Raw genomic sequence first — 18,932 nt, 5'->3', positions numbered from 1 at the left:
GTTCCCATTTGACTGATGATAAACATGGTCTCTGTCCTCATCAGTCACTGGAACCAGGGGATTTGTGAACCCCTTAAAGTTACACTGTAGCTTCACATGGATGTGAAGTTGGGGGGTAGGAGGGCTTGGGGTTTCCATGAGGTTCTCACAGGGGTTCATGGCTCGAGGAAGCTCAGAGTTAAATGATTTACTCCCAGGTTCAACACATGTATGCTGGGAGGGAGATCAATGAGGACGTGTCTCTAGCCCAGTTATCAATGAAGAGTTTGGGTGTTTGATGAAGAGGTTGGGTGTTACCTAAATACCCAGAATGAAAACTGATTCTTCATGTATGGTAGCTTGCTACTGTTTTCAGCTGAAAAGCTTGTTTCCTTAAAAAAAAAAATATTTAAAGGCTAGAGGTTTTGTGAGGGATTGACTTGATTCCACCAAATGAGATAGAGCTACAGTTAAAAGAACCAGGGAGTGTTTGGGGTCAGGGACATGAAATCATGTTTCTGTTTTCTCTCTCTCTCCTTCCCGTCCTCCTCCTCCTCTTTTTCCCCTCACCACTGGGGATGGGACACAGGGCCATGAGTATGCTAAGCAAGTGCTGTGCCACTCAGCCCCATCCCTAGCTCAAAGAAAATTTCTTTTTACAATCTTTTCTTTCTTTCTTTTTTTTGTGTGACAGGTCTCATGTAGTTCAGATTGGCCTTGAACTTGATATGTAGCAGAAACTGACTCTGAATTCCTCACCCTCCTGCCTCTTCTCTCCAAGTGCTGGAATCACAGGTGTGTATCACCACTACTCCTGGCTCCAAATCATTTTTTGTAAAGACTTGATTATTTTAAAATGTTCAATGATCCAAATAGGAACCCAAATTTTTGTGGTCAAGATTTCTTTACCCCACTTTCAATCCAGATTCTAATTTAGAAATTTAGATTCTAGAAAATTCTAGACTGTGTAATACAAACTGGCTTGGAATCACACATCTATTCAGATTGTATTTGGTGGCAATAGCTTCATGTCAGAGAAACCAGAGTGAAAGATGTCACAACAGTGGGTGCTTCAAACAGGAGGTGGCAGAGGGCAGGGGTGAGCCATTTCGACAGTTCTTGTTCAATGTAAGGAAAGAGTAAAATGACAGAGAGTTTCTGAAAATTATAATTTAACAGTACGTCCAATAGCACAATGAGCTTTTCCCAGTGAAACTTCTTGGATATTAAAAAATAATCTTGGTTATATCTTCAGGTGACAGGAAGTCAAAGCCTCTTAAGAAATCTCTCTGTGTCTGTTTATTACTGCATATAAGCATGTGTCTGCATATATGGATGTATACATGAGCAGCACAAACTATAGAACTCTGTATATGGTATGTTTGCTTTCTATTTTGGCCTACTGTATCTTTTTTATAGGAACATATTCATGGTCTGCCTGCAACTGATGGCTTTGGGTTGACGTCAAGCTCCTAGTCAAGTCCAAGGTTATTTATGGTTTTTAAACTTCCTTAAAAAGTACTTTGGAGCTGGGTGGTGGTGGCACAAGCCTTTAATCCCAGCACTTGGGAGGCAGAGGCAGGCAGATCTCTGTGAGTTCAAGGCCAGCCTGGTCTACAAATTGAGCTGTTATACAGAGAAACCCTGTCTCAAAAACAAAACAAAACAAAGTACTTTGGAACATTTCCATAAAAAAGATACCAGCCCTTGAAAAAATCCGATTAAATTTATGCTGAGCCCAGATTTAGATGACTAAATTCTAGGTATGAAAATATCCACATAGAACCATGTGTTCAAATACAAAATGGTCACGTGATGAGTGGTGTGGAAGTTTGGCAGTTACATCTTGGAGGTGTTCGGAGGACATAGTGGAAACATGCAAATGATGAAGGCCACACAGCAGCATCACACACTATGAATGGTGAGACTATAACAATATCCCACGTGGCAACTTAATGTTAGTTCTTCCCACTGTTTTTCCTTAAAGTTCAATATTACATATTTGATGAGTGAATTCATTGATGACAGGTGAGATACAAAATAACTTAAAAATATAAAATTATCTAATTACATTCATCCTGAGCTTGCTTGACTATATACTTGATTGCCATGGTATATTATAAATCATGACTTTTGCTGTTAGCATCAATTCTTCTTTCATTTCGATTGCAAGACAAAAAGAAAAAAAAAGGCATTTCTGTTCCCTTATTTTCTTCTAAAGAGATAAACAGTTGTGGCACCAGAAGTGAATATATAAGAGACAGGTGAACTGTATATATGACTGTTACCTTGTTTTTCTTTATAATGACCAATTACAGAAGTGTTGGCATGAGAAGGATGTGGGACGTTAGGTAGAACTGCTTGCTGCCGGCTTATACTGAATAAAAAGGATGTTCTTCATCAGTCACCAGTGATGGAACCAATGTGAAAAGAAAACAGAATTGAAGTTTAGAATATCTCATCTTGTATGCTGGCTCTTTTATCTCATTTTGCAATTTAGCCCCGTCGCCTCAACTCTCGATAACAGGGCAGAAGTCCCATGATGCCTGTTGGCATGGAGAACGCTTGAGCCCATCAGAGCTCATGGCTTTCTGTGGTGCCTGGTTACACACATTCATCTCTAACCCCTTGCTGTTCTCTTCCCCCCTCCCTTCCCAACAAGTGTGAACATGCCTTAACACCCCGTGTTTGGCCCTGGGCCAGATGGAATGCTTGCGTGACCTGTGGCCCAGAGGTTTACCTTTGAGTTAACATCTCCCAAGGCATTGTTTTGCTCAGCTAAGAGTGAAGCAGATATAATTCAAGGAAGGGGGAACAAGGTGGACATGGGGAGAGTTTTAGTGCTGGATTCTCGAGCCTCCTGCAACACATGGTTAGAAGGTTTAGTTGTGCTTGCTTTCAAAGCTGTGAAAAGCTGATGTTCTAGACAGTCTCCTCATGGATAGGCTATCCCCTCGGCCCTCTGGCTTGGAGGACTTACTTCTCTGGAAGGGATTTCGTAGGCTTGAGGTGTTCCTCTGTCTATCAAGCTTGTCACTGATGGAGAAGCTCTTCTTGGTCTGTGCATATGGCACGCTTGGCTCCTCCGCCGAGTAGCTGTTGGCGCGCTCTATCTTGGGAACTGTGATGTTGTTGGATAGGACTCTGTCTGCATTTTCAGCCTCCTGAGAGGAGATCGGATTGGCAGCTCTCCGGCCTCTGGCCTCATTCTCCTCACTGTCAGAGCTGGGATGGCTCAGCTCTGCTTCTCGCTCAGGGTGGCAGCAAGATAAGTCCTCTACTTTGTCTCCGAGACCTCCAGGGAAGGTGGCTCTGTCGGCAATTGCTTGAGGGGCATTGACACATCTTGTGTCGATACAGTCCGTAATACTTGTGTATTCTGCTGTTTTCACGGGCACCCCAAAGTTGGCATAGTAACTCCTTGAAGGAGAAAACATAAAGCTATGGGATTTTACAATGGGGGCCTCTTCCAGAAGAAAGGGTGTGGCTGCTAGGTAGCGGCTACTCTTGGACCGCTCAATGGTATGGTACATTGGAGGGTCTGTGTCCCAGGGGTTTTGGCATTCTGGGAGGTGGGTATAGTCTGAAGAAAAAGATCTAGTGTCCATAGAGGTGAGGTCTTCAAAATCAATGCTCCTGCTTGGAGGTCGGTCTGTAGGTGCAAGGGTTGCATAGGCACTACTTGAAGGGGCTGCGGAAGGTGCTAGAGCTGAAAAGCTTGGCTCACCCAGCCCAAGGATGTTCATGGAATTATCCAGAGGGTCTATATCACAGTGGAGCTCATCCATGGCAGAGACATAGATGTCTATGCATGACGATGGTCTTCTGGAGTCAGGAACAATGGCCAAGGTGTTTGCAGGGGCCGCAGGAGCTTTGGGTTCTTTTGCTACGGAGTGGGAGCTAGTAGCTCGGTGTAAGCTCAGGGACCTTTCTTTGAAAATGCTTTCCAGCTTTTCTATACCACCTTTGTCTTTCACATTGACTGAATAGAATGAATGGCTTCGCATACGGGGCATTAAGGTTGGAGAAGTTGGGGACATGGTCTCCTCACCTGCAGGGTCTATACTCTCTTGAAGTTTGAAGGTGTTCCCTTCCTGGCTGTTGAAGCTGCTCTGGCGGACGATGTAGGCTGCATCTGTGCAGTCCGAGGAGGTCCTTGAGCGGATCTTGTTGGACTCTGCCCGCTCCAGACCTGTCAGGCGCTCCAGGGCTGTGGCCATGCGCCCGATGAGGTCTTCCAGCTGTGCCAGCCGGATGTCCACAGTCTGGAGTGAAGCCTTCATGGAGTGTTCTCTCTCATTAACTTCCTCTAGCCTCATGGACATGTTCTCTACCCTGTGTGGAGAAGGAGAGAATAAGAGTCACTTAGGTCAGTGTCCTCTGCTGGGGGAGTTAGAGGATAAGGCTAGAAGACAGCAAAGCCGTACTCTTCTCCAAGAGTAAATCAGTGGGGGGTTACAGGTAAAGGGAGGGGCTGAAGGGGAGAGAGAATCACAGGATCTGACTACTTTTGTGCTGGAAGACATTTTGGAAATGATCTAATCCAGTGGTTTTCTTTAGTTTTAGTAGTATTTTTTAAAAAGGAGCCTCTCTGTGTTGCACAGACTGGACTTATGCCCTGTGATGCTCCTACCTCAGCCACCTGAACAGCTGGGATGGCAGAGAAGCTCCACCACACCTGTCATAATTCAGAGGGTTTTAGTTTTCAGTTTGGCATGTCCTAGGTGCTGCTTCCTAGTAGTATTTTTGTGCTTGAAGAGTAATAAAGAGCAGAATAGTTATTCTCATGCTGTTTTTTGTGGAGCCCAGTGTATAGAGGGTTGATATCTGAAGGGGCTAATGATGCTGTTTGTCACAACTATATGTGATCACTGGTCTAAGAGCTGAGAAACGCCTATGTGCCATAATCCGAATGGTGGGGCCTCTTTGTCTACTGCCCTTCAGGCTTAGGGTCCTACACCACAGAGAAAAGGAGCAAGTGAGAGTCAGAAGGACCGGGAATCCAGAGAGAGTGAAAAGATGCTGGGGTCTAGGAGAAGAGGCTCTTTAGGTACACTAGGAAAGTTCTGATGGAACTCCTAAAAGCAGAGCATCACAGACTAAGAAAATAGAGCTAGAGCTGGAAGCCAACTACAAAGGGACTGAAAAAAATACACACACACACACACACACACACACGCATATATACACACACATTTAGGGTCTCATAAACATACATACATACATACATACATACATGGTCTCTCTCAGTAGCCCTGGCTGTCTTGGAACTTGCTATGTAGATCAGGTTGACCTTGAACTCACAAATATCTGCTTGCTTCCGCCTCCTGAGTGCTGGCATTAAAGGCATGCCACACCTTACCCAGCTCAAGAGCTATTTTTAACCAATTCTTACCACTTCTCTGCACTCCTATGTTGCCGGTATGTTAAATCTTGTAGAAAACAGGAAGGGCCAGTGTTAATCCATTTTCACTCATTATTCTGGGTGTGATTAACCATCTAACCACCCAATAGCCTAATGATGAGGACATGGACCTAACTGCAAGGAGCTTAAAATCTAAAAAGGACCTTGAGTCAAATTTACTGTTTGGTCTATAACTAGACAGCTTCCTTTAAACTTACTCTTTTTTCTTTCTTGAAAAGTTTGGGACCAATGAGACGGCTCAGCAAATAAAGGCACTTGCCACCAAGTCTGCTGATCTGTGTTTTGTCCCTAGAAGTACATGGTAGAAGAGAGAACCCACTCCTGCAAGTTGTCCTCTGATCTCACATACGCATGCACACACAGAGCCCACCAAGAATTTTCAGTCATGATTGCAGCCACTCAGCGCTGATGATGGTCGGATAGCTTAAGCAACAGAATGCAGACACAGGTGATAAGAATTTATGCATCAATAGAAATTCCCCAAGGAGATAGACACATACAGCGACTAAGTTAAAGAAAGAAGGTCATTGTGAAAATCACGATGTTATATGGAAAGAAACGTGTCTTTAGCTTTCCATTCCTCACGTCTCCAGATGGAGAGCGGTTCATTTCAGATTAACTCAAGATGATGACAACAGGGTATGGGGAAGAGGAGAGGTGGCACATGCCCACGACAAGGGAATAAGCTCTTAGTCCTTCTGATTTCAAACCCCTGCACCCAGGTTGTATAACACAAAGGTGCAGTTACATGTTCTCTCTGCTATATGGACTGTGTACAGTCAGTCGTGAAATGCAACGCAAAGCAGCCCTACTGATGAGTCTATGCACAGACACACGTGTGTGCAGACCTTTCTTCCCAGCTTTCTCTGCCTCTGTTAAGAGGCTGTGGATAAGGCAGGTGAAATGATCTGCGACTCCACTCAGAATGGACATATCCTGGAGGGTACTGAGGCAGCCAATATGGATGACCTGGTCTCTTGGTGGGTGCCCAATGCACTGCGAGGCATTTCTGTTGTGCTTACAAACCATTCCATTGTTGGAAGAGACTAGTTTTTTGATTTTCTTAGAAATGCCAAAAACCCAATGATAACCACAGTAAAACTCCCAAACAGAAGCAGAATAAGGACTGGGCTTGTCCTGGGCTTGCTCAGGAGTCCATGCTGGTTTTTAAGGCCTGGTCTTCCTATCGCCCCTGAACCAGGATGGCAGGCTTCTGCTTCATTCTGCATTCCTGGTACCTGCTCCCTCCCTCACACCCTGAGAAGCCACCCTGGCAGGTCAGGGAATGGAGTAGTCCTTCAGGGTTTGCTGACATGGAGTGAGAGACTCTGGTTCCTTCCCAGAAGGAGTTGTTGACATGGTCACAGTATCTGCATGTGTGCTGGCATCTGGCCCTCTTCATCCTGGTTCCTCAGAGAGGCAAAACCTTCCTGGCATCTTAATATGCCTTTCCCTTCCTGCCTTTCTTGCCTCCTAGGCCTATGGTTTTTCTGAATTCAAGAAGCATTTCAAAGGCCCAAAGACATATGCTAAGGAAATGTGTCTCATCTATGGTAATATTCCCACATGGCACAGTTTTCTGGAAGCACACGGCTGTATGTCCATTCATAAACAGCTTTCCAAGGCCTCAGAATGAGAGAGAACTTAGGAATTTCAGCTCCTTCCTCTGTTTGCCAGAGAAGTACTTTACAGCATATCATAAATCTTTCTATTTTGTAGTGACAGATGTGTGTAAAATCTGTGCACAGCTTTAAATCTTATTAATATTGGCTTGGTACCTATGGATACAACCGCTCATTAGCATATATGATTATACCTATGCATGTAGTCTGCATTCTTTAAAGAAAGAGCAAGGGACAAAAAATTTGCAGTTTATGTGATTTCTACATAGTTAATCAAGAATCTTTGATGTGGTACACAAAGTGGCATTTCATGAAAATTAGAAATGCGTCTTTTAAATCTTTGAAGTCCCATTCACACTGACTGCAGTTACCAATCTATTATGTCTTCTACACTATTTACCATTTGCTCTGTCTGTCTTTAGAGTATAAACAGTTAAAGTGTGGTCACACCAGTTCTTTGTGACACTCTCTGAGTGTTCTTTTGGAAGCTAGTCCCAAATGCTGGGTTATGAATATACCAGCTTGGAATGGTGGTTTCATTAGTCTATAGTAACATAAGAGACACGAAACAAGAGTATTTGCCTAGATCTAGAACTGTTAGATATCAAAAATTCTGTCGTGTGTGTGTGTGTGTGTGTGTGTGTGTGTGTGGGTGTGTGTACCTTATTGGGGCAGGGTCTCTCTGTGAACCTGGAGCTTGCATTTTTTAAGTTAAGCAGGCCATAGTGATCCTACTGTCTCTACCCCTGACAGCACCATGGTTACTGTATACATGGGCCATGCCTGCTTTGTGATGTGGGTGCTGCCACCTGAGCCCAGGATGTTTGTTCAGGAGATTTTCATATAGATCTCTTGGCTCTCAAAGCCATCTGGTAAGTGACAAATGAATCTGGATACAAAATTTTGTATTTACTTCTTTGTTTTTAATCTTGTTCTATAAAAAGAAAACAACAAAAACAATTCTTGGAAAAATACCAATCATTATTCCTGTTGACTGACAGGACCCTTGCTCTTGCTTATCTAGAAGGCATGGAACACCCACATAGGCCAAGCATGGGGATATTCTCTTCTGGATAAGTGTACTCAGTAGTCCATAGTACAAAACATGAACCTATTGAAGAGCCTCAGCTGGAGCTGGGTCTTCCTTGCTTTATGTCTGGGAGAGAACTTTTCAGTTTCTGGTCCAAGACAGATCTATCCTAGACTCACCAATGCCCCCTGTCCAGGTGGAAGCTTTCACTGTCTCCTGGAAAAGCCCAGGATCTTTAAGTCTGGGACTTGGATCTATGGACTGATCAGGCAACAAACTGCTCTTTCAGAAGGTCCATGTTTTCTTGGGCAGTAAAGGTAAGTAGAAGAGGTCTGTGTTTTGGATATGTGTGAACAAATTCATCTGGTAACATGGACAGTGGTAGGAAGCATCTGTATGAGGCAGGGCCCAGGGACACACCTTTCTGACGTCACCCGTATTCTCTCGTCATTGGATGAGTTGAAGCGATCATCCTTCTCTCTGAAATATTCCTCTATGCACTGCTCTTCAAAATCGTGAACTTTCTTGAGCTCATCATCAGTTATGAAGAGTTCTGGGGGGGAGGAAAGAGCCTGTGAGACAGAGCAGGGACTGCAGCGACATCTGGTCTGTGGCCTAATGACGATTTTAAAGAAATGCAGGCTGGGGAAAGTCTACCAGGATTCTATTGTGAGTTCCAGACAGAACCCAAATCTAATTAGGCCACTTGAAACACAGGCTCCTTCCTGAGCCGCAGAGTTGTTGTGGTCTCTGGAAGCCACCTGGGTATACCTGGGTACCACAGGAGCTGGGCTTAATTAAGGAAGCAACGGGTTGGAGAACATAAGGAAAACAAGGAAAGAAAGCGGCTGGGAACATGGATGCTTCTTGAAGGCTCCAAATTTCCTGGGCTGAGTAGTGTGACATACCAACATTACTGATTAGTAACCTTTTGCCACCCCATTCTCTCTCTCCTATTTTTTTTCCTACTACAGAGGCAGGAAAGCCAAATACACACGTGTCTAGTCACCCTTGAAATTATTAGCAAGACTCAGTTTTTGACCAAGAAACAAAAGAAGTCTACTGCAGGGAGGGAGGGTATGTTGGGAAGAGATTTTGCTCCTTAATTAAAAACAAAACAAAACCAAAAACAAACCAACCACCAAAACCAAAACCCAAACCAGACATGGTTGCTCTTTTTATACTTCCTTTCTTTTCCTTAACTTCAACAGAAACATTTGATGACTGAGGCTCAGGAACTATTCTGTGACCTTGAAAACAAAATCACACAAAAGGAAAGCTGAGCCAAAATCTAGGAGTTTGGGTCTTTTGGGGTCTTTGTCCTCAGCGAGTCATGGCTGAATTTTGGATCCTCTCCTTACTCTCTGTTGCATAAGAAAAAGAAGCCTTCATTATTTGTGCTGTTGTTACTCTGGTTTTCTAACAGAAGGTAAATGTTGCCATCAATGCCACCGCAACACAAGAAGTCTGGTGGGACTGTGAACCATTACATGGTTTCTGGAACAGGGTTAGGGCAAGAGAGTTGCTGTGGTCCTTTCTCAAATCAGGAAGTCTTTCTCATCCTGGGCCCTTGAGATGCTGCAGAGATGGGGGCTGAATTTCAGCTCGGTGGACCCTTGTTGCCCTACGTCCCTCTTGCTTGCCTAGAAACATCAGTTAGAACTTGCCAGGGTTGTAAAGCATGGCTGGAAAAGCTGCTGGGACTGTGGAAAATACCAGAAGTCAGGCTGTACTTGTCAAAAATGGCAGGTTCCTAAGGTGAGGGACAGCTATGCCAGGTCGGGACACCTGAGATGGGGTCATGAAACCACACAGAGTCATGAACCTCAGGGTCAAGAAGGAGAGAGGCCATGTCTAGACTCCAATGTCAAAGACCCATGCTACCCTCTGCTAGGGATGTTTCTAAGATCCAAAGGAGTAGACCCAGTACTTGCTTGGCACCTTTCAAGTGCCTTATTTGATCTCTCTCTCTCTCTCTCTCTCTCTCTCTCTCTCTCTCTCTCTCTCTCTCTCTCTCTCTCTCTCTCTCTGTGTGTGTGTCTTACAGACACTACTGCTTGCTTTGTGCCTGGCATTTATGTGCATGCTCTGGCTCCAGGTTCAGGGTCTCATGCTTGTATAAAAAGCACTTTACTGACGGAGCCAAACCCAAGCAAGCCCTATGCTACTCTTTTTAAAAAATATAAAGTATTCTTTTAAAAAGCCTATTACCATGTCAGATTTTAACTCTTAAGTTTACTCTTTCCGAGTCTCTGCAAGAACTTGGCAGTGCTCTGGGATCTTTTAATGACAGCTACAGACTGATGGGGGAGAACTTCATTCTTCCCTGATGGGTAGACACATGCAGGGCCTGCCTCTCTGCTTTTCTCTCCTCTCACCCTGTCACATTTTCAAGATCTTCCTTCTGGGAAGGAGTGCTCTGAGAAGTCTGTCACCTGCTCATTCCTGCTACCTGTCCAGAGACCGGGTGATACATCCAATGCTACTCTGGCTGAAAATAAGGAAACCATGTACATGGCTGGTACCTGCCTTTAATCTCAGAACTTGGGAGGATACAGTGAATTGCTATAAGTGTGGTGCCAGCCTGATTTATATAGTGAGTTGCATGGTAGCCAGGGCTATGTAGTGAGACCATGTCTCACAAACAAAACATAAAAACAAATCACATATGTTCTAGAGTTTGGTGGGGGCTTCTCAGTATCCTTGGACCTATGAACTGGGCTCTGAAAAGGAACTAGGTCTCTGGACTGCCCCAGCTGAGTCTGAACAAGAAATATCCCCCTCAGGCTCATGTGTTTGAATAGCTGGTCCTGAGAAGGTGGTTATGTTTTAGGGTCTGTGAGGTCTTTCTCAGTTATTGTGGATGTGTCTTTAAGGTTCACAGCCTGGCTAGAGTTTCTATTGAGTTTCTCCCGCTCTCTCATCTCCCAAGGCATGAGGAGCTGCGTATCCCTCATACTCCTGCCTCTATACCCATCATTGCCAGACCTTCCTTCCCATAATACACCAGGTCTCTCCAAACTATGGAATATGAAAAGTAGCTCTCCTTTAAGTTTCTATTCTTAGGCGTTTGGTCACAATGACGATAAAAATAACTCACACAGCCCCAGTTCATGTACTGTATTTCCAGCCATCTTGTGCTCTCTAGCTAAGCAAAGGTTTCTACCACAGATGCTCATGCTTTGTGGAAACTGACTTGGAGCCCTGAGTTGACTCCAGTGCAATCTTCTTTATTATTAATTAATTAATTGTACATTCTGACTGGAGTTTCCCCTCTCTCCTTACCTCCCATTCCCATCCCCCAGTGCAATATTCTTACAGCATGCCTTGCCTAGGATTTGACCATGCTGGCATGATTGAATACAAAATATCAGGCACCCTAGCTTTCTGTTGGCCTAAACTTATATTTTGGAGGGGAATGGTAATGGAATTGCCAGGTCTTTCCAACTGTCTGACTTGAATGTCTAGAAAGAACTTGGGCATTGCTTTGTTAGGGAGATCACTAAGAGCTTTAGGCTTAGAGAATCAGTTGACTAAGGGGCTCTGGTTTTAAACCATGGGTGTATTGTTATTCCATGGATGGAGACAGACCCCTATCATCTCAGAGACTCTTGCTTGTGGATTTAATGTAGATGTAGACTTGACACATTTAGAAAAAGCACAGTAGATTGTCTTTAATTCATTGCATTTCAGTGGCTCCTGAGAGCAGGTGCCCAGGGGCATTTAGGAGCCTACAGGAGCCACTGGTACTTAATGTGCAGAGATGGATACATTAAGTCTCCTGCCACGTGTCACACATTCTTACACAGTGAGGAACTCTTCCAGCCCAATGCTATCCAAACTTCCCTTCAGAAACACCAGGCTACAAGGTGGGTGGTGGGTGGTGGGTGATGGAATCCTTTGAAAACAAGGCTCACTCTCCACAAAATCATATAGGTACAATGCTGAAGGCTTAGAAAACATTTAAGATCTGTAATAGCAATCGTCCCAGAACTGAGCATTGAAGAATAAAACTCAGGCCATTCTCTGTTTAAAATGATATCTGCTATGGCACTTGGGGCATATTAATGTGGCTGCTTTGTGGTGGGATCTTTGGAAAGTAAGAAGTGTATGAGGGTGGCAAACGCGCTCTGTTGGAGAGCGTTTTTTCTCTTAGTAGGAAGTGGCTAAGAATTCTGGCTTCAGCCTGTGCTATGCTGTCTCCTTCCTACCATGTATCTCATCCAGCAGGTCCCCTTCCTTTTCCCCAGATGTGCAGGAGGCAGGAGGAATGAACTCGGAGAACCAGGGAAGGCATGGTCCCCCCACCCCCCGACTGCCTATGGGAATTGCTGGGGGCTTCCAGCTGCAGGTGCCAGCTTGCTGCTCACTCAGGCCATAGTCTCTTTCATCCGGGTCACTCTCGTGTTTCCTCCATCGGCAACACACATGTTGGAATATCATGGTCATGTGGCTGAAGATGATGAGCGGTGGGGGAAGAACTGGCCTCTCGTGGAAAGTCATGATGAGTTGGTACCTCTGAAATTTCCATACTTGGTTGGATATCGACTTTACCTCAAAAAATGTATTGCTGAAACAGACCAGAGAGTCACACAACAAAAAAAAAATCATTACTTTTTTGAAATACTGGCTCTCTCCATCCATGCTGCCCATCCATCCACCTGCATGCCTAAAGAAGTGGCCACTCACTTGAAGACAGCAATAAGGAGGTTGACCAGAAGGATGTTTGCCACCAAGAGGTAGCAGGCCATGATGGCTGGCACAATCCATGCTCCTGTCTTGCATGGGGGTAGCTGGATTGTCTTGCCATCCTCTCGGGTCTCATTCTGGCCACAGGGAGCTAGAGGAAGTAACAGTTAAAAAATGAGAAACCATGGCAATTTGATTTAAATGAGAAGAGAGAGAGAGAGAGAGAGAGAGAGAGAGAGAGAGAGAGAGAGAGAGAGAGATTGAAATGAGGTGTTTAAATGGAAGGAAAATACAGCCACCTCAAACAGCAAAAAGTTTCAAAAAAGCAAAATAGGAAAATGAAAGCTTCATGAATATTCAAAGGGCCACCACTCTTGAGGAGAGGCGGTTCCACCTGCGTCCACAATCTGTCATCAGACTGCAAGAGCTATCTAGAGCCACCTGCTTGGTCCCTCAGTCCCTTGGCCCCTGGCAGTAGTAAGAGGGCATTTGGTGTTCCTAAAATGCTTGGTGAGGGCTTCTGGAGGAGCCAGGGCCAGAATCCTACCTCCTGGCAAGTTACTTTCAAAATGTGCTATAGAGGCCTCCAGCGGACAGCTTGGAGCCAAGCATGGCAGTCTATTGATTGGAAATTAACACCAGGGCAACTGTTAATTGCTGGGAGAAACAACCCTCCGCCTCAGCCAACGATTTGCTGTCTCAGTACAGAAGGAACAGTCCAGGGCAGCACCCTGGGAAGCACCTAGAGAGCTTGTCACTTGGTGCCTCTGATGGATGAGGAAGGAGGATAATAGGGAATGCGGTAGCAGGGAGGGGCCACAGAGCCCACAGCCACTTGTCTTTAAAAAGCCAACCAACCACATTTTCATTCCACGTATGTGCATTTCAGGGACAAGACATATACCTAACTGTAGTTACTAAATGGCAAAGGCATGGGGAGCGGTGTTCAGGGAGATGTCGTGGTGGGAATGAGGAGGAAGGCGATGTGTGGGATTGGGTGAGCAGAAGTAATGTGCTAACGAGGCCAGCTTGGAGTTTCCAGATAAGTGGGGCAGGGGGAGTCCTCAATAATGCTTTATAGCCATGCAGAGTGTGGCTCATAGAGCCTGTCTTTCTTATTGTTCTATGGCTGTGAAGAGACACAGTGACTAAGGTACCTTATTAACAAAAGCATTTTTTTGGGGGGGGGGCTTGCTTACAGTTTCAGAGGGTTAGTCCGTGGGGAGCATGGCAACAGGCAGGCAGGCATAGCCTGGAGCAGTAGCTAAGAGCTGACATCTGATTCACAGACAACAGCAGAGAAAAAGAGCGGTGAGACGGGGCCTGGGGTGGGCTTTTGAAACCTCAAAGCCCACCTCTGGTGACACATCTCCTCCAACAGGGCCACACCTCCTAACCCTTTCCAAACAGTCCAATAATGAGCCTATGGGGGCCAGTCTCATTCCAACCACCGTAGAGCCCGACTTGCTTGTCGGTACTGAGGGTGAGTGACGTTGCTCTTCCTGTCCAGCTGCTTTACTTTGGCCTTTCAACAGGGTAACCTTATGTCTGTTAGCAGTGGGTAAGAGCACCTCGGGAGGCCTCAGCTGCTCCTGTAGGCCGCTGCTGAGGAACTGGCAGGAGGGTTGGCATGGGGACTCTACAAGGCAAGGGGGCCCATTCTTCTCCAGAACGCCTTCTGCCAGGGATTGCACTCTGTAGGTTCTCAGCTCTCAATACCCAGAGGTCACCTGGCAGCTTGAAACACCACTAACACCCAGCTCTCACCCAGAATTGAACCAGAAGTCCCCTGGAGTCTTGGGTATGACCTCCCTTGTCATTTGCTACAGAGGTCGAGTAACTGAGCTTTTAGTTAGGCTGGAAAAGTCACATAATTTTTTTTTTTTAAATTAAAACACACATTTGCAGCAGCCAGCAAGGGTTTTATTAGGCACTAGGCCACCAAGATCCTGATTTTATGACCACGATAAGCTGGCCAAAGCACTCCCTTTGGCTCTATATGCCAGATAACTGGATGTGGGAATGGGGTGTTTTCTAGAAGGCAGAATCTTGTTATTGACATTTGTAGTACTGACCACCCAAGACATCCCTGTAAGAAAGAGGGTCTTGGAAGAAAATTCACCAACAGGTGATGTCCAAATTCTGCAGGCAGCTCTCCAGGGCTATCTTTTTTCCTTTCTCCCTGTGGGCACAACCTGGACCAAGTTTCTTGTCGTTCTTAGAAATCCAGTCTTCCTCTCACTTCCTGATTTTGAGCCATATTGTTTCTGTCATTTCCATAAGACCTGTTGACAACTTGGTCCCACTCCCAAATTTCACTGAGGGTGTATCTGTTCTCTTTAGTGTGTGCCTAGCCTCCCATTTTCTACCCCTCCAGCCAGGCTTGGGCTGGCCATATCCTTAGGCTCCTAACTCCCACTGTGTGTCTCAGGGCTCTCACACTGCTGTTACTGCCCAATTACTTGTCTGTACTGTACACAAGATTTACAATGGGACATTGCTCTTTGAGGTTACCCTCCTCTTGGCTCAACAATACACCTAGCATGTTCATATGCCGTCCAAAATACTCAGTGTTTGTTGACTAAGTGAAGAAATCTCTTGAGCATCTGTGCTTGAACTGCTGTAGTCCTACTAGGTTGGTTCAGTTAGGCAACATAGATGTCAGGCCAGTCTGAGGAGCATCATCTAGATTCTACAGCAAGAAGTGCAGTGTAAATGAGTTAGATGTTCCCTGTGACAATGATAATGATAATAAAAGTGGATCATTAAGAGGCAGCCTTTATTTGGTAATATCAGCAAAGAAGCTGTAAGTGTTATAAGGCAGCAGTTGGTGCAAAGCATTGCTCCACAAGGGCTTCTAATGACACCCTTGCTCTGGGACTAGAAAGTGCAATAACTCAAATACACAGATGTCTGCCACTAATGGAGACAGACAGAGTGCCTTCTAGACCTGACAAGCAGCAGTTATTAGGAAGGATGGTAAGTTATTTTGATGGTCCTATGATACCTGCAAGTTGCTGGGAATACCCCCAAGCATTTGCCCCAATACAGCATATAGATGGAAGTTTAGGGGTATGTGGGCTGGCTACCAGCCCTGTATCTCCCTTTTTCTTTCTTTTCTCACTTTGCACTTGGGTCCTTTTTCTCCCAATACTTCTGCAGTGTGAATTAGTCACCACCAGTTACCAAGTGGCGTGTTCTCACAACAGTCAGTAGAGTCCCTGGAGTAGACGTTTGTAGATTCTAGCTCTCCCACATCCACTGCCCTTTCCTTGAATAAGAGCATCCTGTTTACTACTGTGGACATGATTTTTTTTTTTTTAAATTAAAACACACATTTGCAGCAGCCAGCAAGGGTTTTATTAGCGTTGGGCTACCATGATCCTGATTTTATGACCAGGATAAGATGGCCAAAGCACTCCCTTTGGCTCTATATGCCAGATAATTTGCTCTCCCCGACCCCTCATTTACAACAAAATGTAAGGCTACTAAGTAGAAAGGGCCTGGCTGAGAGGGACATCATAGAGAACAGAAGTTGAGGGCCAACTCAGACATGTAAGAAACCAGCCCTCTCCAGTTACATGAACCATGTGAGTCTGTTTTTGCCAAAGCCAGTTTTAATTGGGTCGTTATCACTTGCAATGAAGACTCATGACAGGAGGTAGGCATGGTGGTGCTTCACTGTAATCCTAGCACTAGGGAGGCTGACACAGGAGGAGACTTGTGTGCTAGAGCCTCACAGATACCGTAAAACACTGGTGGAGGTGGGGGGGGGGGAGCTGCAGGGGCACCAGCTGGTATAATTACCCTCCCTCCCTCCCTGTCCACAGTCAGTAAAACAAGATGTTTATATTTAGAGTTTTGGACTAGTATAGAAAAATTGAGAGTGGTACTCAGTGACACAGCATCTGACCTGATGCTGAGGCTGAACCAGTGTCTAAGTTTTAGGAGCCAAAGCAGAGCTTTGACTGCTCTCCTCCTTCCCCAAAGGAAACCACTTAAAGGGTCTACTCCAATAAAGCTGAACTTTTATCCAACTGTGGCCTCAGAAACTGGCAATATGGACTATTGCAAAATCAGGGAGGTAGCTCCAAGTCTGAAGAGCTGGCCAAATACTTGGACATAGCCACCAACGCTCAGAGCAAAGAACATGAGCTCTAGGAGTGGCACCATAGACAGGTGTGAGCACAGAGGCGGAATTTGGCTAAAGCTGTTGAATCTGCACAGTTATAGCGAAATTTGAAGGGGCCCCTGTGCTTTGACTATGTGGGTCACACTGACACATCACAGGGAAGAGACTGAAAGTGCCAGTTTCCACTAATGATGCATTCATAGGTAGAAATGGACAATTGGGCTTTGGAACACACTGATGGGCTAGTCACAATCTGGCAAGAGTGTGTGGGTGATGGATGAGAAAAGCAACTCCCGTATGTGGTGGAACAGCATCCCAGTGGTTGGAACTGTCCCCTTCCCCAAAACCTTTATAGTAACAAGGGGGACTGAGCACAGAGCTTATGATAAGAACACTTAACTAGCATGAATAGGAACTTGGGCTCAGTTCCCATCACTGAAATAGGTAGAACCTAATCTGAAATAAGGGTCAACAGCATCCTTCCTAGACTATAAGCCCTGTGATCAGAATTTTTGTCTCTCTTGGTCACCAAGCTGAAGAACACAGTCTCCTGAGCACTACCTGACACATACAGGTGTTGAACAGAGAGACACAGCTAAATACGGTGATACTAGACATCTGGGTCAGTGTCATACATTTTTCTAAGTGCACACTGATGTCCGTTACCAGGTCAGAGCCCAAGTATCAGTCGTATTTACTCCTAGGTCTCATCAAGTACTATCATAACCTGCTAGTATGCTTTTGTGACAGCAAAAAAACTAACAGAGTAAAAAAAATAGGATTTTCCTCCCAAAGTCCTTGTCCAGAACAATAGAAGATCTTATTCTATATGCTGTTATATAACCCTCCAGAGCAAACCAGCCTTCCTACCTCATGGCAGACATTGCTAATTAATCCTTTTATTCTCTCTCTTTCAGCCAATATGTTACTTTGGAATCATTCTCTAGATAAAACTCTTGGAAGTATGGCAAATGAACTATTATTCACACAAGGCACAGGACCATCCTTAGCCCTTTGTAAAATGGGAATGCAAGGGTTGGGATGAAAGATATTCCCTGTCTCTTTTAAGGCTCCCACTCAGGTTCCCCAAGCTTAGACCTATATTCCAGCTGCCCAGGAACTTGAAGTGCCAGACTCAGACAGTCTTCCTATTCTAGACATTTCCGATGTCTGACATGGACTACTTCCCATACATCACAGGCCCTGAGGACTTGACCCTGCACCCTGCCAATTAAAAAGGGCAGCTTTATAAGTGGATGATTCTTCAGAAATTATTAACCTCAGTTCTTTCACCATCTGAGAAAGTCCAGACGGTAGACCTGAAGTAAGCATCTTTGGAAGGGATGGTCTGTGCCAGCCTCCACCAGACACTTTACATGGTTCTTCCTCCCAGCTCTGAAAGAAATATGTTCTTCTTAGCCAGGTGTGGTGGTACACACCTGTCATGCCAGTACTCAGGAGGTAGAGCAGGAGGATTAGGAGTTCATGGGCAGACTTGGCTGTTTCATGGGACCCTATCTCAAAAACTAGAAAGAGAAACAGAAATAGAAGTATCCTTGCTTTACACTTGAGGAGCAGAACGTCTTCCTCAAGGTTGTACAGTTAACAAGAGAGAACGCTACAGACGTTCTCTTTACCCAAGACCTGCTGCGTTCCTGCCGCATGGATGGCAATTTGAACTGATGATGTAACCACGAATGTAGGAGAAATGGGCACAACCTCTCTTTGATCTCTGACCTAGGTACACCCCACTCTTTCTCATGTAGCCTGGCCAGTGTGCTAACACGAGTGCCCAACTGCTGCATGCTTAAACGCAAGGTCTTGAGCCTGAGGTACGATCTTTCTCAAATTTTGATAGGATAGAAGGCCAGACAGCTTCAAAACCTTTGTCGATGTCTCAGAAGAATTCAGGAAGAACAATGAAGCCATCCATACAAGCTGGGGGATCAGAGTGTCTTTTGTCAGTGCCTCTGAAGAGGGATAACACAAACATGAGGGGAGTCTCTTGATTATAGACAAACGAGGCATTTTATAGACACCTGGTCTTTTTCTTAT

The 18,932-nt window shown here is 45.1% G+C and overlaps 1 protein-coding gene across 43 annotated transcripts in view; it reads right to left on the bottom strand.

The window, feature by feature from the left end:
* Positions 1–1,577: 1,577 nt before the first annotated feature.
* Trpm3 (transient receptor potential cation channel subfamily M member 3) overlaps positions 1,578–18,932 on the bottom strand; it is an 834,738-nt gene continuing 817,383 nt past the window's right edge. For 33 of the 43 annotated variants that reach the window (XM_028894749.2, XM_028894795.2, XM_028894842.2 and 30 more), the window contains 4 exons: positions 12,746–12,896; positions 12,427–12,626; positions 8,477–8,609; positions 1,578–4,314 (listed from right to left, as the gene is read on the bottom strand). In XM_028894749.2, the coding sequence (XP_028750582.1) occupies positions 2,862–4,314; positions 8,477–8,609; positions 12,427–12,626; positions 12,746–12,896 (1,937 nt within the window). In that variant the 3' untranslated portion in view covers positions 1,578–2,861. The remainder of the gene's footprint in view (positions 4,315–8,476; positions 8,610–12,426; positions 12,627–12,745; positions 12,897–18,932) is intronic. The other 10 variants (XM_028894968.2, XM_028894983.2, XM_028894948.2 and 7 more) reach the window with 2 other exon arrangements.

The sequence above is a fragment of the Peromyscus leucopus genome, chromosome 1 (assembly GCF_004664715.2).
Source record: "Peromyscus leucopus breed LL Stock chromosome 1, UCI_PerLeu_2.1, whole genome shotgun sequence".
Taxonomy (NCBI): domain Eukaryota; kingdom Metazoa; phylum Chordata; class Mammalia; order Rodentia; family Cricetidae; genus Peromyscus; species Peromyscus leucopus.
This window is presented reverse-complemented; position numbering and strand designations above follow the sequence as displayed.